At 59.9% G+C, this 26,627-nt stretch overlaps 1 protein-coding gene across 1 annotated transcript in view; it reads right to left on the bottom strand.

The window, feature by feature from the left end:
• The window catches only part of OPLAH (5-oxoprolinase, ATP-hydrolysing), a 59,749-nt gene that overhangs the window by 17,934 nt on the left and 15,188 nt on the right, over window positions 1-26,627 (bottom strand). Inside the window, exons 12-21 of the mRNA XM_039521546.1 lie at window positions 26,043-26,180; window positions 25,557-25,695; window positions 24,932-25,044; window positions 24,414-24,565; window positions 15,726-15,886; window positions 15,501-15,602; window positions 14,628-14,802; window positions 14,048-14,232; window positions 13,763-13,909; window positions 12,995-13,129 (exon numbers count right to left, since the gene is read on the bottom strand). Of these exons, the coding sequence (XP_039377480.1) occupies window positions 12,995-13,129; window positions 13,763-13,909; window positions 14,048-14,232; window positions 14,628-14,802; window positions 15,501-15,602; window positions 15,726-15,886; window positions 24,414-24,565; window positions 24,932-25,044; window positions 25,557-25,695; window positions 26,043-26,180 (1,447 nt within the window). The remainder of the gene's footprint in view (window positions 1-12,994; window positions 13,130-13,762; window positions 13,910-14,047; window positions 14,233-14,627; window positions 14,803-15,500; window positions 15,603-15,725; window positions 15,887-24,413; window positions 24,566-24,931; window positions 25,045-25,556; window positions 25,696-26,042; window positions 26,181-26,627) is intronic.

The raw sequence follows: 26,627 nt of genomic DNA, 5'->3' as shown, positions 1-26,627 counted from the left end.
GCGCCAGCCCCTGCCCCACCCAGAGACCTCAGCTCCCTGCGCCAGCCCCTGCCCCACCCAGAGACCTCAGCTCCCAGCCCCCTGCGCCAGCCCCACCCAGAGACCTCAGCACCCAGGCCCCTGCGCCACCCCCAGCCCCACCCAGAGACCTCAGCTCGCTGCGCCTGCGCCAGCCCCACCCAGAGACCTCAGCTCCCAGCCCCTGCGCCAGCCCCAGCCCCACCCAGAGACCTCAGCTCCCCGCGCCCTGCGCCAGCCCCACCCAGAGACCGAAGCGCCCTGCGCCAGCCCCACCCCCAGACCTCAGCTCCCTGCGCCAGCCCCGGCCCGACCCAGAGACCTCAGCTCCCGCGCCTGTGCCAGCCCCACCCAGAGACCTCAGCTCCTCGCGCCTCGCGCCAGCCCCACCCAGAGACCTCAGCACCCTGTGCCCTGCGCCAGCCCCAGCCCCACCCAGAGACCTCAGCACCCTGTGCCCCGCGCCAGCCCCAGCCCCACCCAGACACCTCAGCTCCCTGTGCCCTGCGCCAGCCCCCGCCCCACCCAGAGACCGCAGCTCCCGCGCCAGCCCCAGCCCCACCCAGAGACCTCAGCTCCCTGCGCCTGCGCCAGCCCCTGCCCCACCCAGAGACCTCAGCTCCCGCGCCTGCGCCAGCCCCTGCCCCACCCAGAGACCTCAGCTCCCTCGCGCCAGCCCCTGCCCCACCCAGAGACCTCAGCTCCCTGCGCCTGCGCCAGCCCCTGCCCCACCCAGAGACCTCAGCTCCCGCGCCAGCCCCAGCCCCACCCAGAGACCTCAGCGCCCGGCGCCCCGCGCCAGCGCCAGCCCCACCCAGAGACCTCAGCTCCCTGCCCAGCGCCAGCGCCAGCCCCACCCAGAGACCTCAGCTCCTCGCGCCTCGCGCCAGCCCCAGCCCCACCCAGAGACCTCAGCTCCTCGCGCCTGCGCCAGCCCCACCCAGAGACCTCAGCGCCTGTGCCCTGCGCCAGCCCCACCCAGAGACCTCAGCCCCTCGCGCCAGCCCCAGCCCCACCCAGAGACCTCAGCTCCCTGTGCCAGCCCCAGCCCCACCCAGAGACCTCAGCTCCCAGCCCCCTGCGCCAGCCCCAGCCCCACCCAGAGACCTCAGCACCCTGGGCCCTGCGCCAGCCCCAGCCCCAACCCGACCCCTCAGCTCCCTGTGCCCTGCGCCAGCCCCAGCCCCACCCAGACACCTCAGCTCCCTGTGCCCTGCGCCAGCCCCAGCCCCACCCAGACACCGCAGCACCCTGCGCCAGCCCCACCCCCACCCACAGACACAGCACCCAGCGCCAGCCCCTGCCCCACCCAGAGACCTCAGCTCCCTGTGCCCTGCGCCAGCCCCAGCCCCACCCAGAGACCGCAGCTCCCGCGCCAGCCCCAGCCCCACCCAGAGACCTCAGCGCCTGCGCCAGCCCCACCCAGAGACCTCAGCTCCCTGCGCCAGCCCCTGCCCGACCCAGAGACCTCAGCTCCCTGCGCCCTGCGCCAGCCCCAGCCCCTGCCCCACCCCGAGACCTCAGCTCCCTCGCGCCTGCGCCAGCCCCACCCAGAGACCTCAGCCCCCAGCGCCCTGCGCCAGCCCCAGCCCCACCCAGAGACCTCAGCCCCCTGTGCCCTGCGCCGCCAGCCCCAGCCCCACCCAGAGACCTCAGCTCCCTGCGTCCTGTGCCAGCCCCTGCCCCACCCAGAGACCTCAGCTCCCTGCGCCAGCCCCAGCCCCACCCAGAGACCTCAGCTCCCTGCGCCCTGCGCCAGCCCCTGCCCCACCCAGAGACCTCAGCTCCCTGCGCCCTGCGCCAGCCCCTGCCCCACCCAGAGACCACAGCGCCCAGCGCCAGCCCCAGCCCCACCCAGAGACCTCAGCTCCCGCGCCTGCGCCAGCCCCTGCCCCACCCAGAGACCTCAGCTCCCGCGCCAGCCCCAGCCCCACCCAGAGACCTCAGTTCCCTGCGCACAGCGCCAGCCCCCGCCCCACCCAGAGACCTCAGCTCCCGCGCCTGCGCCAGCCCCACCCAGAGACCTCAGCGCCCTGTGCCCTGCGCCAGCCCCACCCAGAGACCTCAGCTCCCAGCGCCAGCCCCAGCCCCACCCAGAGACCTCAGCTCCCTGCGTCCTGTGCCAGGCCCTGCCCCACCCAGAGACCTCAGCTCCCTGTGCCCTGCGCCAGCCCCACCCAGAGACCTCAGCTCCCTGCGCCAGCCCCTGCCCCACCCAGAGACCTCAGCTCCCTGCGCCCTGCGCCAGCCCCAGCCCCACCCAGAGACCTCAGCCCCCTGTGCCCTGCGCCAGCCCCAGCCCCACCCAGAGACCTCAGCACCCTGTGCCCTGCGCCAGCCCCAGCCCCACCCAGACACCTCAGCTCCCTGTGCCCTGCGCCAGCCCCAGCCCCACCCAGACACCTCAGCTCCCTGCGCCAGCCCCAGCCCCACCCAGACACCTCAGCTCCCTGTGCCCTGCGCCAGCCCCAGCCCCACCCAGACACCGCAGCACCCTGTGCCCCGCGCCAGCCCCCGCCCCACCGAGACACCTCAGCTCCCTGTGCCCTGCGCCAGCCCCAGCCCCACCCAGCGTCTCAGCTCCCTGCGCCAGCCCTAGCCCCACCCAGAGACCTCAGCTCCCTGCGCCCTGCGCCAGCCCCAGCCCCACCCAGAGACCTCAGCTCCCTGCGCCCGCCCCCGCCCCACCCCCAGGCCGCAGCGCCCAGCGCCAGCCCCACCCAGAGACCTCAGCTCCTGCGCCAGCCCCTGCCCCACCCCGCTCCCTCAGCGCCCTGCGCCCTGCGCCAGCCCCAGCCCCACCCAGAGACCTCAGCGCCCTGCGCCAGCCCCACCCAGAGACCTCAGCTCCCTGCGCCAGCCCCTGCCCGACCCAGAGACCTCAGCTCCCTGCGCCCTGCGCCAGCCCCAGCCCCCGCCCCCCCCCGAGACCTCAGCGCCCAGCGCCCTGCGCCAGCCCCACCCAGAGACCTCAGCTCCCAGCCCCCTGCGCCAGCCCCAGCCCCACCCAGAGACCTCAGCACCCTGTGCCCTGCGCCAGCCCCAGCCCCACCCAGACACCTCAGCTCCCTAAGCCCTGCGCCAGCCCCAGCCCCACCCAGAGACCTCAGCTCCCTGCGCCCGCCCCAGCCCCACCCAGAGACCTCAGCTCCCTGCGCCCTGCGCCAGCCCCTGCCCCACCCAGAGACCTCAGCTCCCTGCGCCCTGCGCCAGCCCCTGCCCCACCCAGAGACCTCAGCTCCCTGCGCCAGCCCCTGCCCCACCCAGAGACCTCAGCTCCCTGCGCCCTGCGCCAGCCCCTGCCCCACCCAGAGACCTCAGCTCCCTGCGCCAGCCCCAGCCCCACCCAGAGACCTCAGTTCCCTGCGCCCAGCGCCAGCCCCAGCCCCACCCAGAGACCTCAGCTCCCTGCGCCCTGCGCCAGCCCCACCCAGAGACCTCAGCGCCCTGTGCCCTGCGCCAGCCCCACCCAGAGACCTCAGCCCCCTGCGCCAGCCCCAGCCCCACCCAGAGACCTCAGCTCCCTGCGCCAGCCCCACCCAGAGACCTCAGCCCCCTGTGCCAGCCCCTGCCCCACCCAGAGACCTCAGCTCCCTGCGCCAGCCCCTGCCCCACCCAGAGACCTCAGCTCCTCGCGCCTGCGCCAGCCCCAGCCCCACCCAGAGACCTCAGCGCCCTGTGCCCTGCGCCAGCCCCAGCCCCACCCAGAGACCTCAGCACCCTGTGCCCTGCGCCAGCCCCAGCCCCACCCAGACACCTCAGCTCCCTGTGCCCTGCGCCAGCCCCAGCCCCACCCAGACACCTCAGCTCCCTGCGCCAGCCCCAGCCCCACCCAGAGACCTCAGCTCCCTGCGCCCTGCGCCAGCCCCAGCCCCACCCAGAGACCTCAGCTCCCTGCGCCAGCCCCAGCCCCACCCAGAGACCTCAGCTCCCAGCGCCCTGCGCCAGCCCCAGCCCCACCCAGAGACCTCAGCTCCCTGTGCCAGCCCCAGCCCCACCCCGAGACCTCAGCGCCCTGCGCCAGCCCCTGCCCCACCCAGAGACCTCAGCTCACTGTGCCCTGCGCCAGCCCCTGCCCCACCCAGAGACCTCAGCTCCCTGCGCCAGCCCCAGCCCCACCCAGAGACCTCAGCTCCCTGCGCCCAGCGCCAGCCCCAGCCCCACCCAGAGACCTCAGCTCCCAGCGCCCTGCGCCAGCCCCACCCAGAGACCTCAGCTCCTGTGCCAGCCCCACCCAGATACCACAGCTCCCTGCGCCCGCCCCCGCCCCACCCCCAGACCTCAGCTCCCTGTGCCCTGCGCCAGCCCCTGCCCCACCCAGAGACCTCAGCTCCCTGCGCCCTGCGCCAGCCCCTGCCCCACCCAGAGACCTCAGCTCCCTGCGCCCTGCGCCAGCCCCAGCCCCACCCAGAGACCTCAGCTCCCTGCGCCCTGCGCCAGCCCCAGCCCCAGCCCCACCCCGAGACCGCAGCACCCAGCGCCCGCCCCCCCCAGAGACCTCAGCTCCCTGCGCCCAGCGCCAGCCCCAGCCCCACCCAGAGACCTCAGCTCCCAGCCCCCTGTGCCAGCCCCTGCCCCACCCAGAGACCTCAGCTCCCTGCGCCAGCCCCTGCCCCACCCAGAGACCTCAGCGCCCTGTGCCCTGCGCCAGCCCCCGCCCCCCCCAGAGCACTCTGCTCCCAGCGGCCAGCGCCAGCCCCACCCAGAGACCTCAGCGCCCTGTGCCCTGCGCCAGCCCCACCCAGCGACCACAGCTCCCTGCGCCCTGCGCCAGCCCCTGCCCCACCCAGAGACCTCAGCTCCCTGCGCCCTGCGCCAGCCCCTGCCCCACCCAGAGACCTCAGCTCCCTGCGCCCTGTGCCAGCCCCAGCCCCACCCAGAGACCTCAGCTCCTCGCCCTGTGCCAGCCCCAGCCCCAGCCCCACCCAGAGACCTCAGCTCCCTGCGCCAGCCCCACCCAGAGACCTCAGCTCCCTGCGCCCAGCGCCAGCCCCAGCCCCACCCAGAGGCCTCAGCCCCCTGTGCCCGCCCCAGCCCCACCCAGAGACCTCAGCTCCCTGTGCCAGCCCCAGCCCCACCCAGAGACCTCAGCTCCCTGTGCCAGCCCCTGCCCCACCCAGAGACCACAGCTCCCTGCGCCCGCCCCAGCCCCACCCAGAGAACTCAGCTACCTGGGCCCAGCGCCAGCCCCACCCAGAGACCTCAGCTCCCTGCGCCAGCCCCAGCCCCACCCAGAGACCTCAGCTCCCTGCGCCAGCCCCAGCCCCACCCAGAGACCTCAGCTCCCTGCGCCCAGCGCCAGCCCCAGCCCCACCCAGAGGCCACAGCGACCTGCGCCAGCCCCCGCCCCACCCAGAGACCTCAGCTCCCTGCGCCCTGCGCCAGCCCCACCCAGAGACCTCAGCTCCCTGCGCCAGCCCCAGCCCCACCCAGAGACCTCAGCTCCCTGCGCCAGCCCCTGCCCCACCCAGAGACCTCAGCTCCCAGCCCCCGGCGCCACCCCCCGCCCCACCCAGAGACCTCAGCTCCCGCGCCAGCCCCTGCCCCACCCAGAGACCTCAGCTCCCAGCGCCCTGCGCCCGCCCCCGCCCCCCCCAGAGACCTCAGCTCCCTGCGCCAGCCCCTGCCCCACCCAGAGACCTCAGCTCCCTGTGCCAGCCCCTGCCCCACCCAGAGACCTCAGCTCCCAGCGCCCTGCGCCAGCCCCACCCAGAGACCTCAGCTCCCTGTGCCAGCCCCAGCCCCACCCAGAGACCTCAGCCCCCTGCGCCAGCCCCAGCCCCACCCAGAGACCTCAGCTCCCAGCGCCCTGCGCCAGCCCCACCCAGAGACCTCAGCTCCCTGTGCCAGCCCCAGCCCCACCCAGAGACCTCAGCTCCCTGCGCCCTGCGCCAGCCCCACCCAGAGACCTCAGCTCCCGCGCCTGCGCCAGCCCCACCCAGAGACCTCAGCTCCTCGCCTGCGCCAGCCCCACCCAGAGACCTCAGCCCCTGCGCCAGCCCCATCCCCACCCCGAGACCTCAGCTCCCTGCGCCCAGCGCCAGCCCCACCCAGAGACCTCAGCTCCCTGCGCCAGCCCCTGCCCCACCCAGAGACCTCAGCTCCCTGCGCCAGCCCCTGCCCCACCCAGAGACCTCAGCTCCCAGCGCCAGCCCCAGCCCCACCCCGAGACCACAGCCCCCAGCGCCCGGCGCCAGCCCCAGCCCCACCCAGAGACCTCAGCTCCCTGCGCCAGCCCCTGCCCCACCCAGAGACCTCAGCTCCCAGCCCCCGCCCCAGCCCCACACAGAGACCACAGCTCCCAGCGCCAGCCCCAGCCCCACCCAGAGACCTCAGCTCCCAGCCCCCTGCGCCAGCCCCAGCCCCACCCCCAGACCACAGCGCCCAGCGCCAGCCCCACCCCCCCCCACAGACCTCAGCTCCCAGCCCCCTTCCCCCGCCCCAGCCCCACCCAGAGACCGCAGCTCCCTGCGCCTTGCGCCAGCCCCACCCAGAGACCTCAGCTCCCAGCGCCCTGCGCCGGCCCCTGCCCCACCCAGACATCTCAGCTCCCTGCACCCTGCGCCAGCCCCTGCCCCACCCAGAGACCTCAGCTCCCTGCGCCAGCCCCAGCCCCACCCAGAGACCTCAGCTCCCAGCCCCCTGTGCCAGCCCCTGCCCCACCCAGAGACCTCTGCCCCCCCTGCCCGCCCCAGCCCCACCCAGAGACCTCAGCCCCCTGTGCCAGCCCCAGCCCCACCCAGAGACCTCAGCTCCCTGCGCCCTGTGCCAGGCCCTGCCCCACCCAGAGACCTCAGCTCCCTGTGCCCTGCGCCAGCCCCACCCAGAGACCTCAGCTCCCTGCGCCAGCCCCTGCCCCACCCAGAGACCTCAGCTCCCTGCGCCAGCCCCTGCCCCACCCAGAGACCTCAGCGCCCAGTGCCCTGCGCCAGCCCCAGCCCCACCCAGAGACCTCAGCGCCCAGCTCCCTGCGCCAGCCCCAGCCCCACCCAGAGACCTCAGCTCCCTGTGCCAGCCCCTGCCCCACCCAGAGACCTCAGCCCCCAGCCCTGCTGTACCCCGGCCTGCAGCACCCCATCTCGACTCAAGTAGGAGCAGTGCATGCGGGGACTGGGGGCTCTGCTGCGTGTCATGCCCCTGGGATCCCTGGCACGGGGGCACAGTCTGGGGGGAGATGCCCTGGCTCCTCCCTGCTCCTGTATAAGGGGCTCAGGCACATGCCCCCCAATATCCACCATTCTGCCCTGCAGACCCCTCTCCCCTGAGACAAGCCTGGGGCAGTCACTGGCTGCTGCGTGCTGGGAGTTTGCTGGCTCTCAGCTCAGTTCGCAGTGGGCAGGTGTGACGTTATTGATATAAATTGGGACCATATAGAACATGGGTTGCAACCAAGGTCCTGTAGTGGCACCAAATCCTAAGTAAAGGGGGTCATATAAGGTGTCTAAGACCAGGTTATGGGTTGCTGGTTATAATTATGCTGTCTGTATGTCTGTATCATTTTTAGTTGAAGTTATGAATGTTGGTTCTATGCTGTCAGTATTTCAAGTTTGTGCTGTGCTTCTGGGGGAAGCCTCCCAGACAAGCTGATGTTAGCCCGGCATAGCTGGATTGATGGCCCATTAAAGAGCCATCGGCTACACAATTGACCCATGGAGAGAAGGCAGACACGCCTTGTGACTCAGCAAAGTATGCAGGGACTGGCCCATGTGACTCCAGACTCCATTTTGCTGTAAAATTCCACAGTGAAGACAAAGGGATTCTTACACCTGGAAAAGTCTATATAAGCCTAATGCCTCATCTCCATCTTGTCTTCAATCCTGCTTCTGACCTCTGGAGGGACTTTGCCACAAACTGAAGCTCTACACCAGGGACTGAGGACCCATCCCAGTGGGGGATGCTCTCCAGAGACTTAATCTAAACCTGCAGTTTACTCCAGCACTGCTACAAGCCTGAACTAAGAACTTTGCCATTACTGTATGTAATTGATTCCATTTAACCAATTCTACCTCTCATCTCTACCTTTTTCCCTTTGTAAATAAACCTTTAGATTTTAGATTCTAAAGGATTGGCAACAGCGTGATTTGTGGGTAAGATCTGATGTGTATATTGACCTGGGTCTGGGGCTTGGTCCTTTGGGATCGAGGGAACCTTTTTCTTTTATTGGGGTGTTGGTTTTCATAACCATTTATCCCCAGGACGAGTGCACTGGTGGTGATACTGGGAGACTGGAGTGTCTAAGGAAATTGCTTGTGTGACTTGTGGTTAGCCAGTGGGGTGAGACCAAAGTCCTTTTTGTCTGGCTGGTTTGGTTTGCCTTAGAGGTGGAAAAAACCCAGCCTAGGGCTGTAACTGCCCTGTTTAAGCAATTGGTCCTGATTTGGCACTCTCAGTTGGGTCCCGCCAGAACAGCTCCGTCACAGTGGCGTAGTCGGCAGGATCCACAGAACCAGGTCAATTAAGCTTTGGGTCAGAACCCCACGCTATCCAAATTTTAACTTTGGGATTGAGAGTTTGGTTGGTTAAAGATCAGTGACCATGAGACAAAGAGCATCAGGAAAAGCAAGGAAACTGCAAGCCTTGAGAGACAGCCTGCAGTTTGATTATGAGCAAGAACTGGCAGAAATTCGAATGGAGAAAGAGGCTGATGAGAGAAAGAAAGAAGTTGCTAAGAGAGAAGAAAAAGCTCGTAAGAGGCGTCTGGAGCTGCTGGCTGCTGAGGAGAAAACTCGACAGATGCAACAAGAGACAGCTAGACTCCAACTCCAAGTCAAAAAAGCAATGGAAGAACAGCAGAGACTGTATCCTCTTGAAAGTCCAGTTTGTAACAATGTTGGTATGTTGTATCACTCTGAGCAGTTGTCTGGGGGTAACCACATGTACCCCAACAATGCCACCTTTTATGTCAATGCTGTTACTGTGGGTTCAGTAGGGGGTGGCCCCATAAATTGTGGCAGTGCGATGTATGAGAGTGTAAAAGTCAATGGTAAAAGCTGTTTAGGGCAAACTATGGCTTCTAACATCACTCTTGTTAGAGCAGATCTGGTCAAAGAGGAAGATTATTTACCAAATCAGAGTGTGAATGTTGTGATCCTCTGTGAGTTTACTGTCCGTGTGCCTTTAGCCAGAATCCACCTTGAGTGGAATGGGGCTCAGCATGAAGTGATAGCTGGCGTCAGGAAGTTATTGCCTAAAGATCTTTTAATTGGGGAAAATGTTACAGCCTTGTTCAGTCCAGGTAGCCAGTTACAGGAGAGGAATGATCTTAAACCTGTGTCTATTGTGGGCAATGATTTGCCTGAGGAGGGTTGCTCCAAAGGTTTGTCTGTGCAAAAAAGCAGTTTGTCTGGGAATGAAGTTTCTGAATGTCTGTCTAATGTCTCAGAAGTGAATCTGGAGTTAGATCAAGAGCAAAAAGATCTCATTGGGGAGGAAAATGTTTCTCAGGTTAAATCCCTAACTGAGGAAGGAGAGGGTAAATTTGTAATGGGTAATGGATTGGTGGCTAGTGCAGCTTGTAGAAGTAAACCTGAAATGGGTAACTGTGATTTGCTAAAAGTAGCTCAGTGTAGTGAAAAGAGCAGCAGCTTATCTGTTGGGAGAGGCAATGTGCCTGGTAGGGAAAGTTTGCAGGAGCCTAGGCAGCCTTGTGAGCTGATGGCTTTGTCTAATCAGCAGTTTGGGAAGGGAGGGATAGTGGAAGATGAGTGTCCCTGTCCCTTACCTGTTTCCTGTGTGGAGAAATGTGACAGTGAAGGGAATGTGCCTGTGTCGGTCAGGGGTATTGACTTGCCTATGAAGGAAGCTACCCCGGTCTCCAAGCAGGTGTCTGTGAACAGCCCTGTGTGCTGGGACAAGGGAAATGAGGTCCCAAGCTGTGTGTCTGGTGAAGGAGAATGTGTCTCTGGCCCTTCTGTGTCTGTGGAGCAGACAGAAGGGGCCTTTCGGCCTGTGATGGGTGAGGGTGATTCAGTTGTCTCAAAGTTGGTTGTAAATACAGCTAAAGCCCAGGAAGGGAATGGTCCTGAGTTTGGGTCTGCTGGGGGGAATGGCACTGTGACTAGGTTGCATCCAGTTAGTGTCATAGCAAAATCCCAGAGAACAGACAATTCTGGTGCTTGTAGTTTGCCAGTTGCTAATGTGTGGTTGGAAAAGGGTGCAGCAACTCTGTCTGATCAGGGTGATACCCCAGCCAGGGCACAAGGAGAGCATAAAGGTGATTTAATTGTGTTACCGACTGACAGTTTGACAACTTGTAGCAAGAAGGAAAAGATTCCTGAACTTGTTCATGGCCAAGGGAAGGAGACTACTTCTGACCTGTTATCTAGAAAGTCTGTAGCATCTGTGGTTGCTCAGGGAAGTGTTCCTTTAGAGCAAGCCCTAGGTGAAGAGGGGAAGGGCAGAATTTCTGAGAGGGGTGAATTGCTGCTTAGAGAAGCTCCTAGGGAAAGGAATCCTCATGGTAGCCTGTGCAAGCAGTTTACTGCAACTGAAGGGTGTAAAAGTGATTTAATCAAGAAAGTTTCAGTTCCTAACCGCCAGAAATTTTCTGTTGTGAATGGATCCACTGACTTTCCTTTTGAGAGATCCAGTGTGGGCAGATTTGAAAAGGTCTCAGGTGGAGTAGAAGCTGTTAAGGAAGTTGAGCAGCCCTATAACCACCTGGCTGTGTGTGGCCAGCTTGTTGGTGGGGAGACAATGCTGTTGGGACAGGAATGTCTCCATGCTGAATCTGTAAGTGAGCAGTCGGTGCTTCAGGATCTGAGGACAGATTCAGTTACTGGTGTTTCAGGGCAGAACAGTTGTATGGCTAAATGCTTGAGGAGGCAGGGGAGAGCAGGCCAGCTCTCACCCTCAGACTCTTTGGATTTGTGTGGTATCTCTGTAAGACAAAGTCCAGCCCTGGAATCCATAGCAGCTAAGAGGTTAAAAGCGAGTGTCTGTGTTGATGCGAATTACTTGGCTGGCAGGGAGAAGAAAGACTTGCTAATAGCTGTTAGCACAGAGGACCCACCCCATCAGCCAGTGATCTCTGTTAAGCAAGAGAAATCGGGGTTTAGTCCCGAAGAACAAGAAGGAAAGAGAAGACTGAATTTTGCAAAGGGAACCCACAGGTTAACCCTAAAATGCCCAAATTCCAATGGTATTGAGCCAAGGGTGTGGCATGACAAACATGATTGTAAATGGACACTTGCAATCAATTTGTTGTTATTGCTAATGCTAATTTTTGTATCTAATGTGTTGCTATTGCCAAGAACTGTAAAAATGTACGATGTGCCTAATCTTTTGGAAAATCCCTTAAACATGTTGAAAGGAATACATGAAAACACACTTTATGTTAAAGGGCCTTACTATACTGATGTTTCACAGTTAATGCATGCAAACAGTGTTGGAACTTTTCACAGGGGAAAATACATTCCAGACCTGATGTGCTGTATGAGAGGGGAAACTGAGGCACACTACCATATTGCTTTCATGGCTAAATGCCAAGATTCCTGTTCTATGAACAACATCAATATCTACATTGGTGTAATGTTAATTGGGTTCCAAACATTGGCCAAAGCTGGTATGGATAAAGTAGCTGTTTTCTTTAGCTCTTGGCAAGATCACATGAAACATACAGGAACCATGCTGCAAAAGCTAACCAAGTTATACCTTGAGTTTGTAAGGAGATTCATTCATGTTATTGAACATGACTTTGATAAACCATTTCGGTTATACACTGGTATGGCCTCTAGCCCAACACTAGCTGTAGTGAGACAGACCCAAGGAAAGGGGGCTCTTGGGATGCAGTCAGCGATGTTTTGTCATCCCTTCCTGCATCAATTTTGCGTTGGGGGTGTGACGTTATTGATATAAATTGGGACCATATAGAACATGGGTTGCAACCAAGGTCCTGTAGTGGCACCAAATCCTAAGTAAAGGGGGTCATATAAGGTGTCTAAGACCAGGTTATGGGTTGCTGGTTATAATTATGCTGTCTGTATGTCTGTATCATTTTTAGTTGAAGTTATGAATGTTGGTTCTATGCTGTCAGTATTTCAAGTTTGTGCTGTGCTTCTGGGGGAAGCCTCCCAGACAAGCTGATGTTAGCCCGGCATAGCTGGATTGATGGCCCATTAAAGAGCCATCGGCTACACAATTGACCCATGGAGAGAAGGCAGACACGCCTTGTGACTCAGCAAAGTATGCAGGGACTGGCCCATGTGACTCTAGGCTCCATTTTGCTGTAAAATTCCACAGTGAAGACAAAGGGATTCTTACACCTGGAAAAGTCTATATAAGCCTAATGCCTCATCTCCATCTTGTCTTCAATCCTGCTTCTGACCTCTGGAGGGACTTTGCCACAAACTGAAGCTCTACACCAGGGACTGAGGACCCATCCCAGTGGGGGATGCTCTCCAGAGACTTAATCTAAACCTGCAGTTTACTCCAGCACTGCTGCAAGCCTGAACTAAGAACTTTGCCATTACTGTATGTAATTGATTCCATTTAACCAATTCTACCTCTCATCTCTACCTTTTTCCCTTTGTAAATAAACCTTTAGATTTTAGATTCTAAAGGATTGGCAACAGCGTGATTTGTGGGTAAGATCTGATGTGTATATTGACCTGGGTCTGGGGCTTGGTCCTTTGGGATCGAGGGAACCTTTTTCTTTTATTGGGGTGTTGGTTTTCATAACCATTTATCCCCAGGACGAGTGCACTGGTGGTGATACTGGGAGACTGGAGTGTCTAAGGAAATTGCTTGTGTGACTTGTGGTTAGCCAGTGGGGTGAGACCAAAGTCCTTTTGTCTGGCTGGTTTGGTTTGCCTTAGAGGTGGAAAAACCCCAGCCTAGGGCTGTAACTGCCCTGTTTAAGCAATTGGTCCTGATTTGGCACTCTCAGTTGGGTCCCGCCAGAATCGCTCCGTCACAGCAGGTCCCTCCCCAACACTAACTGTCCTGTTGCTGGCATGGAGCGAAGGGAGAGCCCCACCTGGTTGAGCGGGATGTCCTGGCCCACCATGCAGCGCAGGCAGTAGATCAGTGCCGAGAGGGTGATGGCCCGGGGGGCGTTGCAGTTCCCATGCACCTCGGGGCCAGAGCCAGAGAAATCAAACACGGCGCTGCCCTGCGGAGAGCCGGGCTCAGAACGGGGCTCTGCCCTCGCCCCCCGATGGGGTCAGCCCAGCCGCCCGGCCCCCCTTCACCCCAGCCTGGATCAGCCCAGCACCCACCTCCCCCCAGAGACGGGTCAGCCAAGCCACCTGGCCCCCCTTCATTCCAGCCCTTCCCCCCCAGACCAGGGGTCAGCTCAGCTGCCCGGCCCCCCTCTGCCCCCAGCCTGGGTCAGCCCAGCACCCACCTCCCCCTAGAGACAGGTCAGCCGAGCCACCTGGCCCCCCTTCATTCCAGCCCTTCCCCCCCAGACCAGGGGTCAGCTCAGCCGCCCGGTCCCCCTCTGCCCCCATCCTGGGTCAGCCCAGCACCCACCTCCCCCATCAGAGTTGCCCCAAAATCCTAGCTCCTCCCCCACAGATTCATCCCCCCGAGTCACCCCCAGCCCCTTCCCTGCTCACCCATCAGATGGGAGGTTACCTTTGCCCCAGGTCGCCCACCTCTGGGTTAACTCTCCTCCTGCCAGCTGGCTCCCCACAACTCTCTCATCCTCCTGCTACCCCCCCATTCCTCCCCCTGCACATCCCCCTCCCCCACAAGAGCTCCTGACGTCAGCCCCGACCCACAGCAGAGGGGCTTGGCTCACCTCCTGTGGGTCCACCTCCACCTTCAGCCGGATGGGGGAGCCGTCGTCCATGTGATCCTGCGCCTGCACCGCCATGGGGTGCGTCGCTGCCCCCCAGCGAGCGGCGAATCCCTTCAGCATGTCCCGCACTGCCACCTCCGCGTTGGCCTGTGGGGCAAAGCGGGGCAGTGAGGGGGGCCGGGGCGCGGCTGGGAACGGGACATGGGGAGCCCAGGGGTCCCGCTGCTTTGCACACAGATCAGGGCAAACAGCCCCAGGAACTCAGGCCAGGCCCCACCCCCTTACCTGGATGTGTGCCATGTAGGTCTGCACCACCTCCAGCCCATACAGGCCAATCAGCTCGCTCACCAGCTGGATCCCCTTCTGATTGGCTGCCACCTGCGCCCGCAGGTCCGACAGGTTGTCCTGGAGGTTGCGGGTGCCGCTGCTGCCTGGGATGCAGCCGGGAGCCATCAGGGCCTCGCTCACAGCTGCTGAGAGGAAGGGCAGGTGTGAGCAGGCCCCCTGGAGACAGGTGCCAGGATGCACCTGCATGCTGAGATATTCACTCCCCAAGGGGCACACTGGCTCCCAGGGTCCCGATTGGGCAGGACGGTGCTACCCAATCCCCAGCCTGGGGCCTTGGGGCAGGCAAGCACCCAACGAACAAATCCTGCACCCGCCGCAGGGCTGGGAGACCGAGCCCACCCACCCTGCTGGCGCAGAAGGGGAGCTCCTGCCAGGGTCAGGAAGACGGCTCCACCGCGGCCAGAGCGCAGGGATCCCTTCGGGGGTCTCCCATCTGCATGCAAATCCAGCCCAAGGCTGCTTAGCTGCTCCTCCCAGCTCATGCATGGAGCCCCCATCCTGCCCCCAGCAGACTCACCCTCCTCCTGGAAGACTCCATCCTTCACCAGCTTAAAGGACACAAAGATGGCGCCTTCCTCCTGCAGCACCTTGGAGTGCGGGGGCATGGAGCCGGGTGTGATGCCGCCGATGTCCGTGTGGTGCCCACGGCTGGCGACGAAGAACACGGGCCTTGGCACCCCTGGCCAGAACACCTGGGAGGGGAGAGCAGCTGGAATCGGGGCCAGGGACCCACGTGCCCTGCAGGGGCTCTGGGCAGGGCACAGCCAGGTGTGGGGCAACCCCTACCCACTGCCCCTGCCTTTGGGACACCCGCTGCCCTGAGTCACCATCCTGTCAGCCCCACTTGGCCCCTGGCCTCTCTGTTGAGGCTACAGTGCCCTGGGGGCTGGCACCTCTGGGGTGGGGAGACCTGCCTGCTCAGGAATGGGCTTTGGCAGTGCGGGGTCTGCTCTGGGTCTTCCACGGCACCGAAGGACCCCCCAGCGCCAAAATGCCGCCGAGGACCCCAGAGTGGACCCCCCACCGCCGAAACGCTGCTGAAGACCCCGGAGTGGACCCCCCACCGCCGAAATGCCGCTGAAGACCCCGGAGTGGACCCCCCAGCACCGAAATGCCACTGAAGACCCCGGAGTGGACCCCCCAGTGCCGAAATGCTGCCGAGGACCCCAGAGTGGACCCCCCACCGCTGAAAATCCTGGAGTGGACCCCCCACCACCGAAATGCCGCCGAAGACCCCGGGAGCAGGGCCCCCTTAGGCGCGGGGCCCTCATTGGCGCAGGGCCCGATTCCGGGCAATCGGGGGAATCAGCGTAAAGCCGGCCCTGGCCATGGGGAGCTGCAGCCAGCGGCCCCAGCTGCGCCTTGCCCAGGCCCTGCCGGTGGTACTCACGGGTGTGATGACAGTCAAGTCTGGGAGGTGGCTGCCCCCCGCACATGGGTGGTTGCTGAGGATCACGTCGCCCTCGCTCAGGTCAGCCCCGAGGTTCCGGAGCTGAAATGGCACCGAGAGCGGTGCTCAGGGGCCGCCCCGGGGGGAGCCGCAGGCCCAGCCCACGAAGCGCAGAGCAAGGGCGCAGGGGGATGCCCAAGAGGTGTGTGCCGGGGTTGCGCCTACCTGGAACTGGACAGCCTCCTGCATGGCACCAAGGTGCACGGGGATGTGGGGCGCGTTGGACACCAGCCCCCCATCCGGCCCGAAGAGGGCACAGGAGAAGTCCAGCCGCTCCTTGATGTTGGTGGAGATGGCCGTTCTCTGCAGGTTCCGGCCCATCTGCTCTGCAGGGCGAGATGAAGCGACTGCTACCGAGGCCAAGGAGGGAGCAGTTCCATAGGAATCCCAGCCCCACGGCCACGCACCCACCCTTCCCACAGCCTAGGCAGCTCAGAAGGCTGAGCAGTCCCCCTGCATCCCTGGCTCCAGCTGGCATCACGGGTCCATCTCTCCCCCACTTCCCCAGCACCAGCCGGTCTGCACTTCATATCAGTGCCACATGCTCTCCATGCACGAGCCTTCTTCACCGCCGCTCCAGTGCCTCTAGGACCCAGCAGCTCCTCCGAAATCTCAGCCACAAACACCTCTCACTTCCCTGTCCTACATGCCTCTTGTGCCCCACACCCCTGACTGAACCGGGGCGACCCTTGGGCCATAGTTTGTTTGAAAGATGCTATATGAAATGCAGCTGCCTCTGGGGTGGAGCATGAAACAGCTGGGTAACAGCAACCCAGCAGGGCTCTTCAGCAGCTTGGGACAGGAAGTGAAGGAGAGTCTGTGCTCCGCTGAAGCTCCAGGGGGAATTTGGAGAGGCAGAAGGAGCTCCACCTAATTAGAACGGGGCCAGGACAGTGGGATTAACACCCCAACTCTGGGGTATGTGGGCCAGAGACCCTAGCAACACTTCCAGCTGTGCAGCGCCCCTAGTGCTGCACTGGGTTCAGCACTAACTGCAAGGGGACCGTGTCCCCTACTGGGCCCCCCTGCTGCTCCCGGCAGCTTCTGGCATCCTGGGAAGTCTCCCATCCAAGCACTGCCCTGCCCAGCCCCACCCCGGGCTTGTGGGATGGGCCCAGCTGAGAGCACTCACAGGGGGGAGTTTCTGTAGTATTTTTTTCTGTAGTATTTTTACGAAGCCGATGGCGACCGTCGGGAGGGGGAGGGGCTGTTCTGCCTGAAATGGTGCTGGGACTGGTGCAGGGTGACCACACAGCAAATCTGAAAAATCGGGACAGGGGTGGGGGGTAATAGAAGCCTATATAAGACAAAGCCCCAAAAATCAGGACTGTCCCTATAAAATCGGGACATCTGGTCACTCTAGGCTGGTGTGACGTTAGGAGTGTGATATACTGTCTCATTGAAAGGCGACAGGGCCAGAAAGAGTTAATTACCTCCCAGACTGACCTGACCCAGGGCCGAACTTGTAGAAACTGATTAGGAAAATATGTAAATGAGCAGAGCTTTGAAATGCAAGTCTGCATTGTTAGAGGTGGAAGGAGAGGTGTTTGCTCAGGTCTTGGGATGTCAGCAAACAAGTCTTAGCTCAGTGGTTTGGGCATTTAGGGATCTGGGGCAAAAATCTGCCTGGAGACTGGTCCTGCTTTGAGCAGGGGGATGGACTAGATCAGGGGTTCTCAAACTGGGGGTCAGGACCCCTCAAGGGGTCATGTGGTTATTACATGGGGGGTCATGAGCTGTCAGCCTCCACCCTAAATCCCGCTTTGCCTCCAGTATTTATAATGGTATTAAATATACAGAAAAGTGGTTTTAATTTATAAGTGGGGGGTCGCACTCAGAGGCTGCTGTGTGAAAGGGGTCACCAGTGCAAAAGTGTGGGAACCACTGGACTAGATACCTCCTGAGGTCCCTTCCAATCCTGATCTTCTATGATTGCTATGGCTTTAATTCAAAGATCAAAAAAGGAATATTAACATTTATGATTATACTTGAGTGCAATAGTATTATTGTCTGTGTGTCTCTTTGCAGGTTGTGGTCACCTGTATCTGAACTGTTAATGGGTAAATTTCCCTGTGCTAATTGCCAGGATGTTTGGAAGGAGAATTAAGCCTATTGTTTTCTCAGGCGAAAAGGCTACTGGAAATGCCCCTGGGACACGATCCTACTTCATCTCAGATCTGCTTTGGGTTTCAAGAGGGGGAAACCTTAAGCCACAAGGATTGAGATCCCCCAGTCATTGACTGGAGCCACCCTGAATATGGACATTGGACTGTAACCTATGGACTATTTCTAAAAGGACTTTTGGCAACTACAAGCTCATCTCTGCTGTGTCTGAACCTCAAGAATTGAATTCAAGTCTGTCTGTAGATTGATCTTTTAACCAACACACTTTTCTTTTTTAATACATTTTGGTTTAGTTAACAAGAATTAGCTATAGCGTGTATTTTGGGTAAGATCAAGTTATAACAGAACCTGGGTGTGTGGCTGATCCTTTGGGGTTGGAAGAACCTTTTCTTTTATAATCACCATCATATGTTTGACAGGTGTGTCTGGATGGAGGCCTGAGGCTGGGCACTTTAAGGGAACTGTATTGTTTGCACTTCTGAGTAACCAGTGAGGTACTAGAGAAGCTGTTTTGTGCTGGTTGGTAAATCTAAGCATTGTCTGCCCCGTTTTGTTTGCAGTTCACCCTAACTGAGTGACCTCAGCTGGCTCCCACGGGCAGCACCGTCACAGTGGCGTAGTCAGCAGGATCCACAGAACCAGGTCAATTAAGCTTTGGGTCAGAACCCCACGCTGTCCACATTGGAATTGTGGTATTGAGAGTTTGGTTGGTTAAGGAGCAGTTGCAATGGGTGAGCAAAGAGCATGTGAGGTCTTGACAAAAAAGCCCTGGAAGATTTGTGCTCAGAAAAGGGGATAAGCTTTAGAAAGACGCTACAAATCAAGAATTGAGAGAGCTGTTAATGGCCAGTGATCAGGGGGCAGGAGCACGGCCCTTACCCGATGCTACAGAAGCTGCAGAACAGCAAAAGGCAGCAAGTAAACTGCAACTTGAGCGTGAACAGAAACTGGCAGAAATGCGAATGAGAGAGAAGCCTTGGCCCAGCTGGAGAAGGAGGCTGATGAAAGAAAGAAAAAGAAAGAAGCTGCTGTGACGAAGTGGGACCGTTCTTAATGCTTCCTCTGAATACTGTGTGGGGGCCTCAGTTTCTGGCCCACAGTCTGTCTCCATGGCAACTAATGGCCCAGGCACTTCCCCCCTGCAAGGGGATCGCTAAAGTTGAACAAGAGATCAGGTGACCTCCTGGCCCAGGAAAGAGACAAAGGCCAGAGAGGAGGGGCTGGAGGGGGTTTCAGTTTGGGGCTGGCTGGGGATGAGGAGTGAGGGCAGACGTGGGGGTCTGGCTCACTGCCCCCCAGAATGGACCCGGCCGAGGGGTCCGGTTCTCTGTACCTACCAGCTCTGTTTTAGACCCTGTTCCTGTCATCGAATAAACCTCTGTGTTACTGGCTCGCTGAGAGTCACGTCTGACTGCGCAGTGGGGGGGCAGGACCCTGTGGCCCCCCCAGGACCCCGCCCAGGCGGACTCGCTATGGGAAGCGCACGGAGGGGCAGAGGATGCTGAATGCTCCAAGGAGAGACCCAGGAGGTGAAGCCGTGGGAGCTTCCTGCCCTGCAGACAGGCTGCTCCAAGGGAGAGGAGGCTCCCCAGAGTCCTGCCTGGCTTGGTGGGGAGCAGTTCCAGAGCAGCGCCCGGGGACTCCGTGACAGCTGCTAAAAGAGAGGAAAGGGCTCGTAGAAGGAAAATGGAAGGACAGGCTGCTGAGGAGAGGATTCAGCGAATGCAACAGGAGGCAGTCAGAGTTCAGCTCCAAGTCAAAAAAGCAAGGGAAGAACAGCAAAAACTGTATCCTCTTAAAAGTCCAGTTTACAACAATGTTGGTATGTTCAGGGCCGGCTCCAGGCAGCAGCATTCCAAGCTGGTGCTTGGGGCGGCAATCTGCAAGGGGCGGCCGTCCCTGTTGTTTTGCCCCCAAGTAGCGCACCAAATTGCCGCCGCGGGCGGGGGGGAGCAGTCTGTGTGTCCGTAAGGCGGCAGGTGTGTTTCCGCGGCGGCAGCAATTCGGGGGCAGCTTCTATGTTTAGCTGTCTGCGGCGGCTTCAGCTAAACATAGAAGCTGCCGCCACCGCGGAAACACGCCTGCTGCCCTAAGGGCACACGGACTGCCCCCGCCGTCCACAGCGGCAATTCGGTGCGCTGCTTGGGGCGGCGAAAACTGTAGAGCCGGCCCTGGGTATGTTGTATAACTGTGAGCAGTTGTCTGGGTGTAACCAAATACACTGCCACCTTTTATGTAAATGCTGTTACTGTGAGTTCAGTAGAAGGTGACTCCATAACTTGTGCCAATACTATAAGAACATAGGAACATAAGAACTGCCGTAGCGGGTCAGACCAAAAGTCCATCTAGCCCAGTATCTGTCTACCGACAGTGGCCAATGCCAGGTGCCCCTGAGGGAGTGAACCTAACAGGCAATGATCAAGTGATCTCTCCCCTGCCATCCATCTCCATCCTCTGATAAACAGAGACTAGGGACACCATTCCTTATCCATCCTGGCTAATAGCCATTAATGGACTTAACCTCCATGAATTTATCCAGTTCTCCTTTAAACGCTGTTATAGTCCTAGCCTTCACAACCTCCTCAGGTAAGGAGTTCCACAGGTTGACTGTGCGCTGCGTGAAGAAGAACTTCCTTTTATTTGTTTTAAACCTGCTGCCTATTAATTTCATTTGGTGACCCCTAGTTCTTGTATTATGGGAATAAGTAAATAACTTTTCCTTATCCACTTTCTCCACATCACTCATGATTTTATACACCTCTATCATGTCCCCCCTTAGTCTTCTCTTTTCCAAGATGAAGAGTCCCAGCCTCTTTAATCTTTCCTCGTATGGGACCCTCTCCAAACCCCTAATCATTTTAGTTGCCCTTCTCTGAACCTTTTCTAGTGCTAGAATATCTTTTTTGAGATGAGGAGACCACATCTGTACACAGTATTCGAGATGTGGGCGTACCATGGATTTATATAAGGGCAATAATATATTCTCATTCTTATTCTCTATCCCCTTTTTAATGATTCCTAACAGACTGTTTGCATGTGACAGTGGAGGGAATGTGCCTGTGTCTGTCAGGGGTATTGACTTGCCTATGGAGGAAGCTACCTCGGTCTCCAAGCAGTTGTCTGTGAACAGCCCTGTGTGCTGGGACAAGGGAAAGGAGATCCCAAGCTGGGTGTCTGGTAGAGGAGAATGTGTCTCCGGCTCTTCTGTGTCTGTGGAGCAGACAGAAGGGGCCTTTCAGCCTGTGAGGATTGAGAATAGTGCAGTTGTCTCAGAGTTGGTTCTGGATTCAACTAAAGCCCAGGAAGGGAATGGTCCTAAGTTTGTGTCTGCTGGGGAGAATGGCCCTGTGACTAGGGTGCATCCAGTTAGTGTCCTAGCAAAATCCCAGAGACCAGACAATTCTGGTGCTTGTAGTTTGCCAGTTGCTAATGTGTGGTTGGAAAAGGGTGCAGCAACTCTGTCTGATCAGGGTGATACCCCAGCCGGGGCACAAGGAGAGCATGAAGGTGATTTAAGTGTGTTACCTACTGACAGTTTGACAACTTGTAGCAAGAAGGAAAAGATTCCTGAACTTGTTCGTGGCCAAGGGAAGGAGACTGCTTCTAACCTGTTATCTAGTGAGTCTATGAGTTTGCCTGAAAGGCGATTCTGTAGGAATCCACCTGAAGGGCCAAAGGTGATCATGGATGTGAGTAAGACCCAGAAAGAGTCTGTTGTGACTCAGGGAAGTGTTCCTTTAGACCAAGCCCTAGGTGAAGAGGATGTGACGAAGTGGGACTGTTCTTAATGTTTTCTCTGAATACTGGGTGGGTGCCTCAGTTTCCCCTATGCAGTTCTTAAGTATCTAGGTGGTGGGAGAAGGGGGTGTGATTGTTGTAGAGCCCTAGAGGGCAGATGTGATGCTGTCCGGACAGAAAATGGCCGACACTCTGTCTCCTGGCAACTAATGTCCTGGGGCCCTCCTCTACAAACAGGGGCGGCTCTAGACACCAGCGCGCCAAGCAGGCGCTTGGGGCGGCCGTTTCGGGCGGCGGCGTTGAGCTCCTGCGGCAGGTCACGGAGCCAGCGCTGCAGGCTGCGGCGGGTCCCCGCTTTCCGGCTCGGTTGAGCTCCGACTGCGGGGCCCGCCGCAGGCATGCAGGCATGCCGGGCGGAGCTCAGCCGCCCGCGAGGACCGGAGGGCGGCGCAGCGCTCCGCGCTGCTTGGGGCAGCCCGATTTCTAGAGCCGCCCCTGTCTACAAAGGTGCCAGCTGAAGGTTGTGACGAAGTGGGGCTGCTATTAATGTTTCCTCTGAATACTGTGTGGGTACCTCAGTTTCCCCTGTGCAGTTCTTAAGTCTCTAGGGGGTGAGATTGTTGCAGAGCAAAGGGCCAGTGTGCATAAATGGCCGACACTCTGTCTCCTGGCTACTAATGGCCAGGGCTGTTCTTTATGTTCCCTCTGAATACTGTGTGGGTGACTCAGTTCCTGTCCGACCCTCTGTCTCCTGGCAACTAATGGCTGGGCCCTTCCCCCCTGCAGGGGGATGCTAAAGGTGGGGGAGAACAAAGGAATCAGGTGACCTCCTGGCCCGGGAAAGAAACAAAGCCCAGAGAGGAGGGGCTGGAGGGGGTTTCAGTTTGGGGCTGGCTGGGGACGAGGAGTGAGGGCAGACGTGGGGGTCTGGCTCACTGCCCCCCAGAATGGACCCGGCCGAGGGGTCCCGTTCTCTGTATCTACAAGCTCTGTTTTAGACCATGTTCCTGTCGTCTAATAAACCTCTGTGTTACTGGCTGGCTAAGAGTCACGTCTGACTGCGAAATTGGGGTGCATGCTTGACCTCTGGCTTCCCCACGGAGGGGCAGAGGATGCTGAATGCTCCAAGGTCAGACCCAGGAAGGTGGAAGCCGTGGGAGGTTCTTGCCCTGCAGACAGGCTGCTCACAGAGAGGAGGCTCCCCCAGAGTCTGGACTGGCTTCGTAGGGAGCAGTTCCAGAGCAGCGCCCGGGAACTCCGTGACAAAGGTGTTGGAGAACAAAGGGATCAGGTGACCTCCTGGCCCAGGAAAGAGACAAAGGCAGAGGAGGGGCTGGAGAGTTTCAGTTTGGAGCTGGCTGGGAAAATGGAAGGGAGCCCAGACGGGGCTCTGACCTCCCTGGGGCCCCCCAAGATGGACCTGACTGAGGGGGTCCTGTTGTCTGTACCTGCAAGACCTCTCTTGGACTGTGCTCCTGTCGTCCAAATAAACCTTCTGTGTTACTGCCTGGCTGAGAGTCCCGGTGAATCGCAGGAAGCCGGGGGTGCAGGGCCTGGTCTCCCCCAAACTCCGTGACAGAGGGTAAGGGCAGAATTTCTGTGAGGGATAAATTGGTGCTTAGAGAAGTTCCTGGGGAAAGGAATCCTCATGGTAGCCTGTGCAAGCAGTTTACTGCAGCTGAAGGGTGTGGAAGTGATTTGATCAAGGAAGTTTCAGTTCCTACCAGCCAGAAATTTTCTGTTGTGAATGGATCCACTGACTTTCCTTTTGAGAGATCCAGTGTGGGGAGCTTTGAGAAGGTCTCAGGTGGAGTAGAAGCTGTTAAGGAAGTTGAGCAGCCCTATAACCAAGGGGCTGTGTGTGGCCAGCGTGTTGGGAAGACAATGGTGTTGGGACAGGACTGTCTCCAGGCTGATTCTGGGAGGGAGCAGTCTGTGCTTCAGGGGCTGAGGACAGATTTGGTTACTGGTGTTTCAGAGCAGAACAGTTTTATGGCCGAATGCTTGGGGCTGCAGGATGACCTGTTACTGAAGAGGAGGGGATAGGGAAAAGCTCTGCTGGTGTACGGAGCTGTGGATTATGCTTGTTTGGTAACACCAATAAACATGGCATTGCCTGCACTTGGCACTCGGGCCTTCTGCTTTCTGTCTGGGTGACAAGAACCGAGGGGGGACGAGAGGAAGTCCTAACATGGGCAGCAGAATGGCAGGTGAAATTCAATGGTGATAAAGTGATGCACATTGGAAAACATCATCCCAACTCTACAGACAAATTTATGAGGTCTAAATTAGCTGTTACCATTCAGGAAAGATCTTGGAGTCACTGTGGAGAGTTCTCTGAAAACATCCACTCAATGTGCAGCGGCAGCCAAAAAAGCGAACAGAATGTTGGGAATCATTAAGAAAGGGATCGATAATAAGGCAGAAAATATCATGTTGCCTCTATATAAATCCATGGTACAACCACAGCTTGAATCCTGTGTGCAGATGTGGTCGCTCCATCTCAAAAAAGATATATTAGAATTGGAAAACGTACATATGAAGAGAGATTAACAAGACTGGGACTTTTCATCTTAGGAAAGAGACAACTAAGGGAGGATATGATAGAGATCTAAAAATCCTGAATGATGTGGAGAACGTGAACAGGGAAGTGTCATTTACTCCTCCACATAACACAAGAACCAGGGGTCACCCAATGAAACTAGAATCATAGAAGCACAGGGTTAGAAGGGACCGCAGCAGCCGCCTAGTCTAACCCCCTGCTGAGATGCAGGATTTGTTGTTCCTAAACCAGCCATTAACAGGCAGCAGGTTTAAAAGAAACCAGAGGCAGTATTCCTTTGCACCACACACAGGCAACCTGTGGAACTCTTTGCCAGAGGATGCTGTGAAGCCAAGACTATAACAGGGTTCAAAAAAAGAACGAGATGAGCTCCTGGACGACACACATGTAGAGTGGGCCTGGGGGCTGGCCTGGTGCCACAGCCTCACCTGCAATGCCCATGAAGCGGTGGGAGAAGATGGAGAGCTGGATGGTGTCGAGCTGGGTGCTGATAGGGCCCTGCTTCTCGGAGCCCACAGCAATGCTGATGTCCCCGTGGCGGGTGATGGAGGCCGTGCAGCCCGGCTCGATGAGGATGGTGCTGAGGGACAAGGCTGTGTTAGTGCACACGCCCGTGGGAGGGTTCCCCAGGGCAGCACTTCCCATCACCCCCCGGGACGTCCATCATCACCCACCCTCCAGAACTCCCTGAAGCACCTGCACAGCCTCTCGCGCAGGAGCGACAGAGACTTCCCCAGCCACAGAGCAAGTCGGAGCCTGGGCTGGGAACAGCACCCAGGAGCGCTGACCACCGATCTCAGCCCCGCTCAGCTCTCCCCTCTCGACAGTGGGCAGAGAACCCAGGCGTCCTGATGCCCAGCGTCCTGCTTTAACCACTGGCCCAGGTTCTCTCCCCAGCGACAAGCATAGAACCCAAGCGTCCGGGCTCCATCTACCCCCCTCCCACCTGTTCTTATCGATGATGATGCTGGGGCCAGGGATGGAGTGGTCCCAGGACAGATCCTCCAGCAGGTACACGCAGGTGTCCAGGTAGCCATCAGCGAAATAGCAGCGGGTCACCTGCCCGGGGAGAAGAGGGGATGCCCTGAGAGTGCCTGGGCCCAGGTTCCCCCAATCCCGCCCCGTTGTGCATCACTTAACAGGGAACCCCCTCCCCTGCGCCCTGGCACAGATGGAGCCAGTGTCCCAGCCGCTCAGACCCAGGCACTGATCCTGCCCTGCCCCAGAGGAGCCATCTGGACCCACAGGGCAGGGCTCAGCACAGCCAGCCTGCCCTCCTGCACTCAGCGCCCCGCGGGCCTGTGCTGCCCAGGAGCGGTGCCCGCTGTGCCACACCGGGGCAGGGCTGTCTGGGAAGAGCTGAGCCCCAGGAGCTGCTCTGAGGCAGGGCATGGGACAGGACCGGCAGATCGCTGACTGGCAGGGGCATTGTGGGATTGCCCTGGGATAGGTGCTGCCCCGTCCCAGAGCCCGCCTGCCCCTAGGAAGGGAGGGAGCCAGCCCTCTCCACAGTCCTGGGGGGAGAGGGGCGCACACGGCGGGGTGGGAGAGTGCTGCTGCCTGGGTCTCACCGTCTCCACGCGGGCGGGTCTGCCGCTGGCCGCGACTGGCTCGTCCTGGCCAATCCCGGTGCTGCCAATGCCTCGCACGCGCACGTCATCCACCATCACAGGGCGCCCAGGGATGGTGAAGCCAAACTCCTTCAGGTACCTGCAGGGCCAGGCCGCTGTTAGCCCAGGCACATGCTGCATCAAGGCTGCAGAGACGCCCAGCAGCCCGGCACGTGGCTGGGAACAAACCCCGCTGCACCCCTTGCAGGGCAGCCGAGGGCGCTGGGGGCAAGGTGGGGTCCTCTGGGCCACAGGTGGGGCAGGGACAGTGGCCTGGCAGCCACAAGGCAAGTCTCCAGCGAGCCCTGGGCAGGTGCTGCCCACTAACCCCTGGGCCCTCAGGATCGTGCCCCGGTGCACGTCAGTCGTTCTGGAAGGCACCCCCAGCCCCAGTGCTGTGGGGGGAAGGAGGGGCCCAGGCCCCCGCATGGGGCAAGGGACACCCACCTGCTGGAGAAGGCGGCGCGGAAGTCCCCGGCCCGGCAGGAATCGGACGTGGCCGGGTACCCCTTGGCCGAGCACATGAGGGCGCAGTCCGTGCGCTCGTAGCGCAGGTGCAGGAAAGGCTCCGTGCAGATCTGAGACCTGGGCGGGGAGGGTGGGGTTAGCTGGTCCCCCAGCGCAGCACTTCCCATTGCCTCCCGGGACGTCCATCGTCACCCACCCTCCAGAACTCCCCCAAGAGCCTCTCCGTCCCCCCGAAAGCCCCCCTGCTCCCCGAGAGCCCATCGCCCCCCACGAGAGCCCATCGCCCCCCACGCCCATCGCCCCCCCACAGCCCATCTGCCCCCTGTGAGCCTGTCTGCCCCCGAGAGCCCATCGCCCCCCACGAGAGCCCCCCCGCCCCCCCAGAACCCATCGTCCCCCCATGAGCCTCTCCGTCCCCTGAGAGCCCCTGCTCCCGAGCCCATCGCCCCGAGAGCCCCCACGCCCCATGCCCATCGCTCCCCCGAGAGCCCCCGCCCCAGAGCCCATCGCCCCACGAGAGCCCATCTGCCCCTGCGAGCCTGTCTGCCCCGAGAGCCCATCACC

The sequence above is a fragment of the Mauremys reevesii genome, linkage group 2 (genome assembly GCF_016161935.1).
Source record: "Mauremys reevesii isolate NIE-2019 linkage group 2, ASM1616193v1, whole genome shotgun sequence".
Classification (NCBI taxonomy): Eukaryota; Metazoa; Chordata; order Testudines; family Geoemydidae; genus Mauremys; species Mauremys reevesii.
This window is presented reverse-complemented; position numbering and strand designations above follow the sequence as displayed.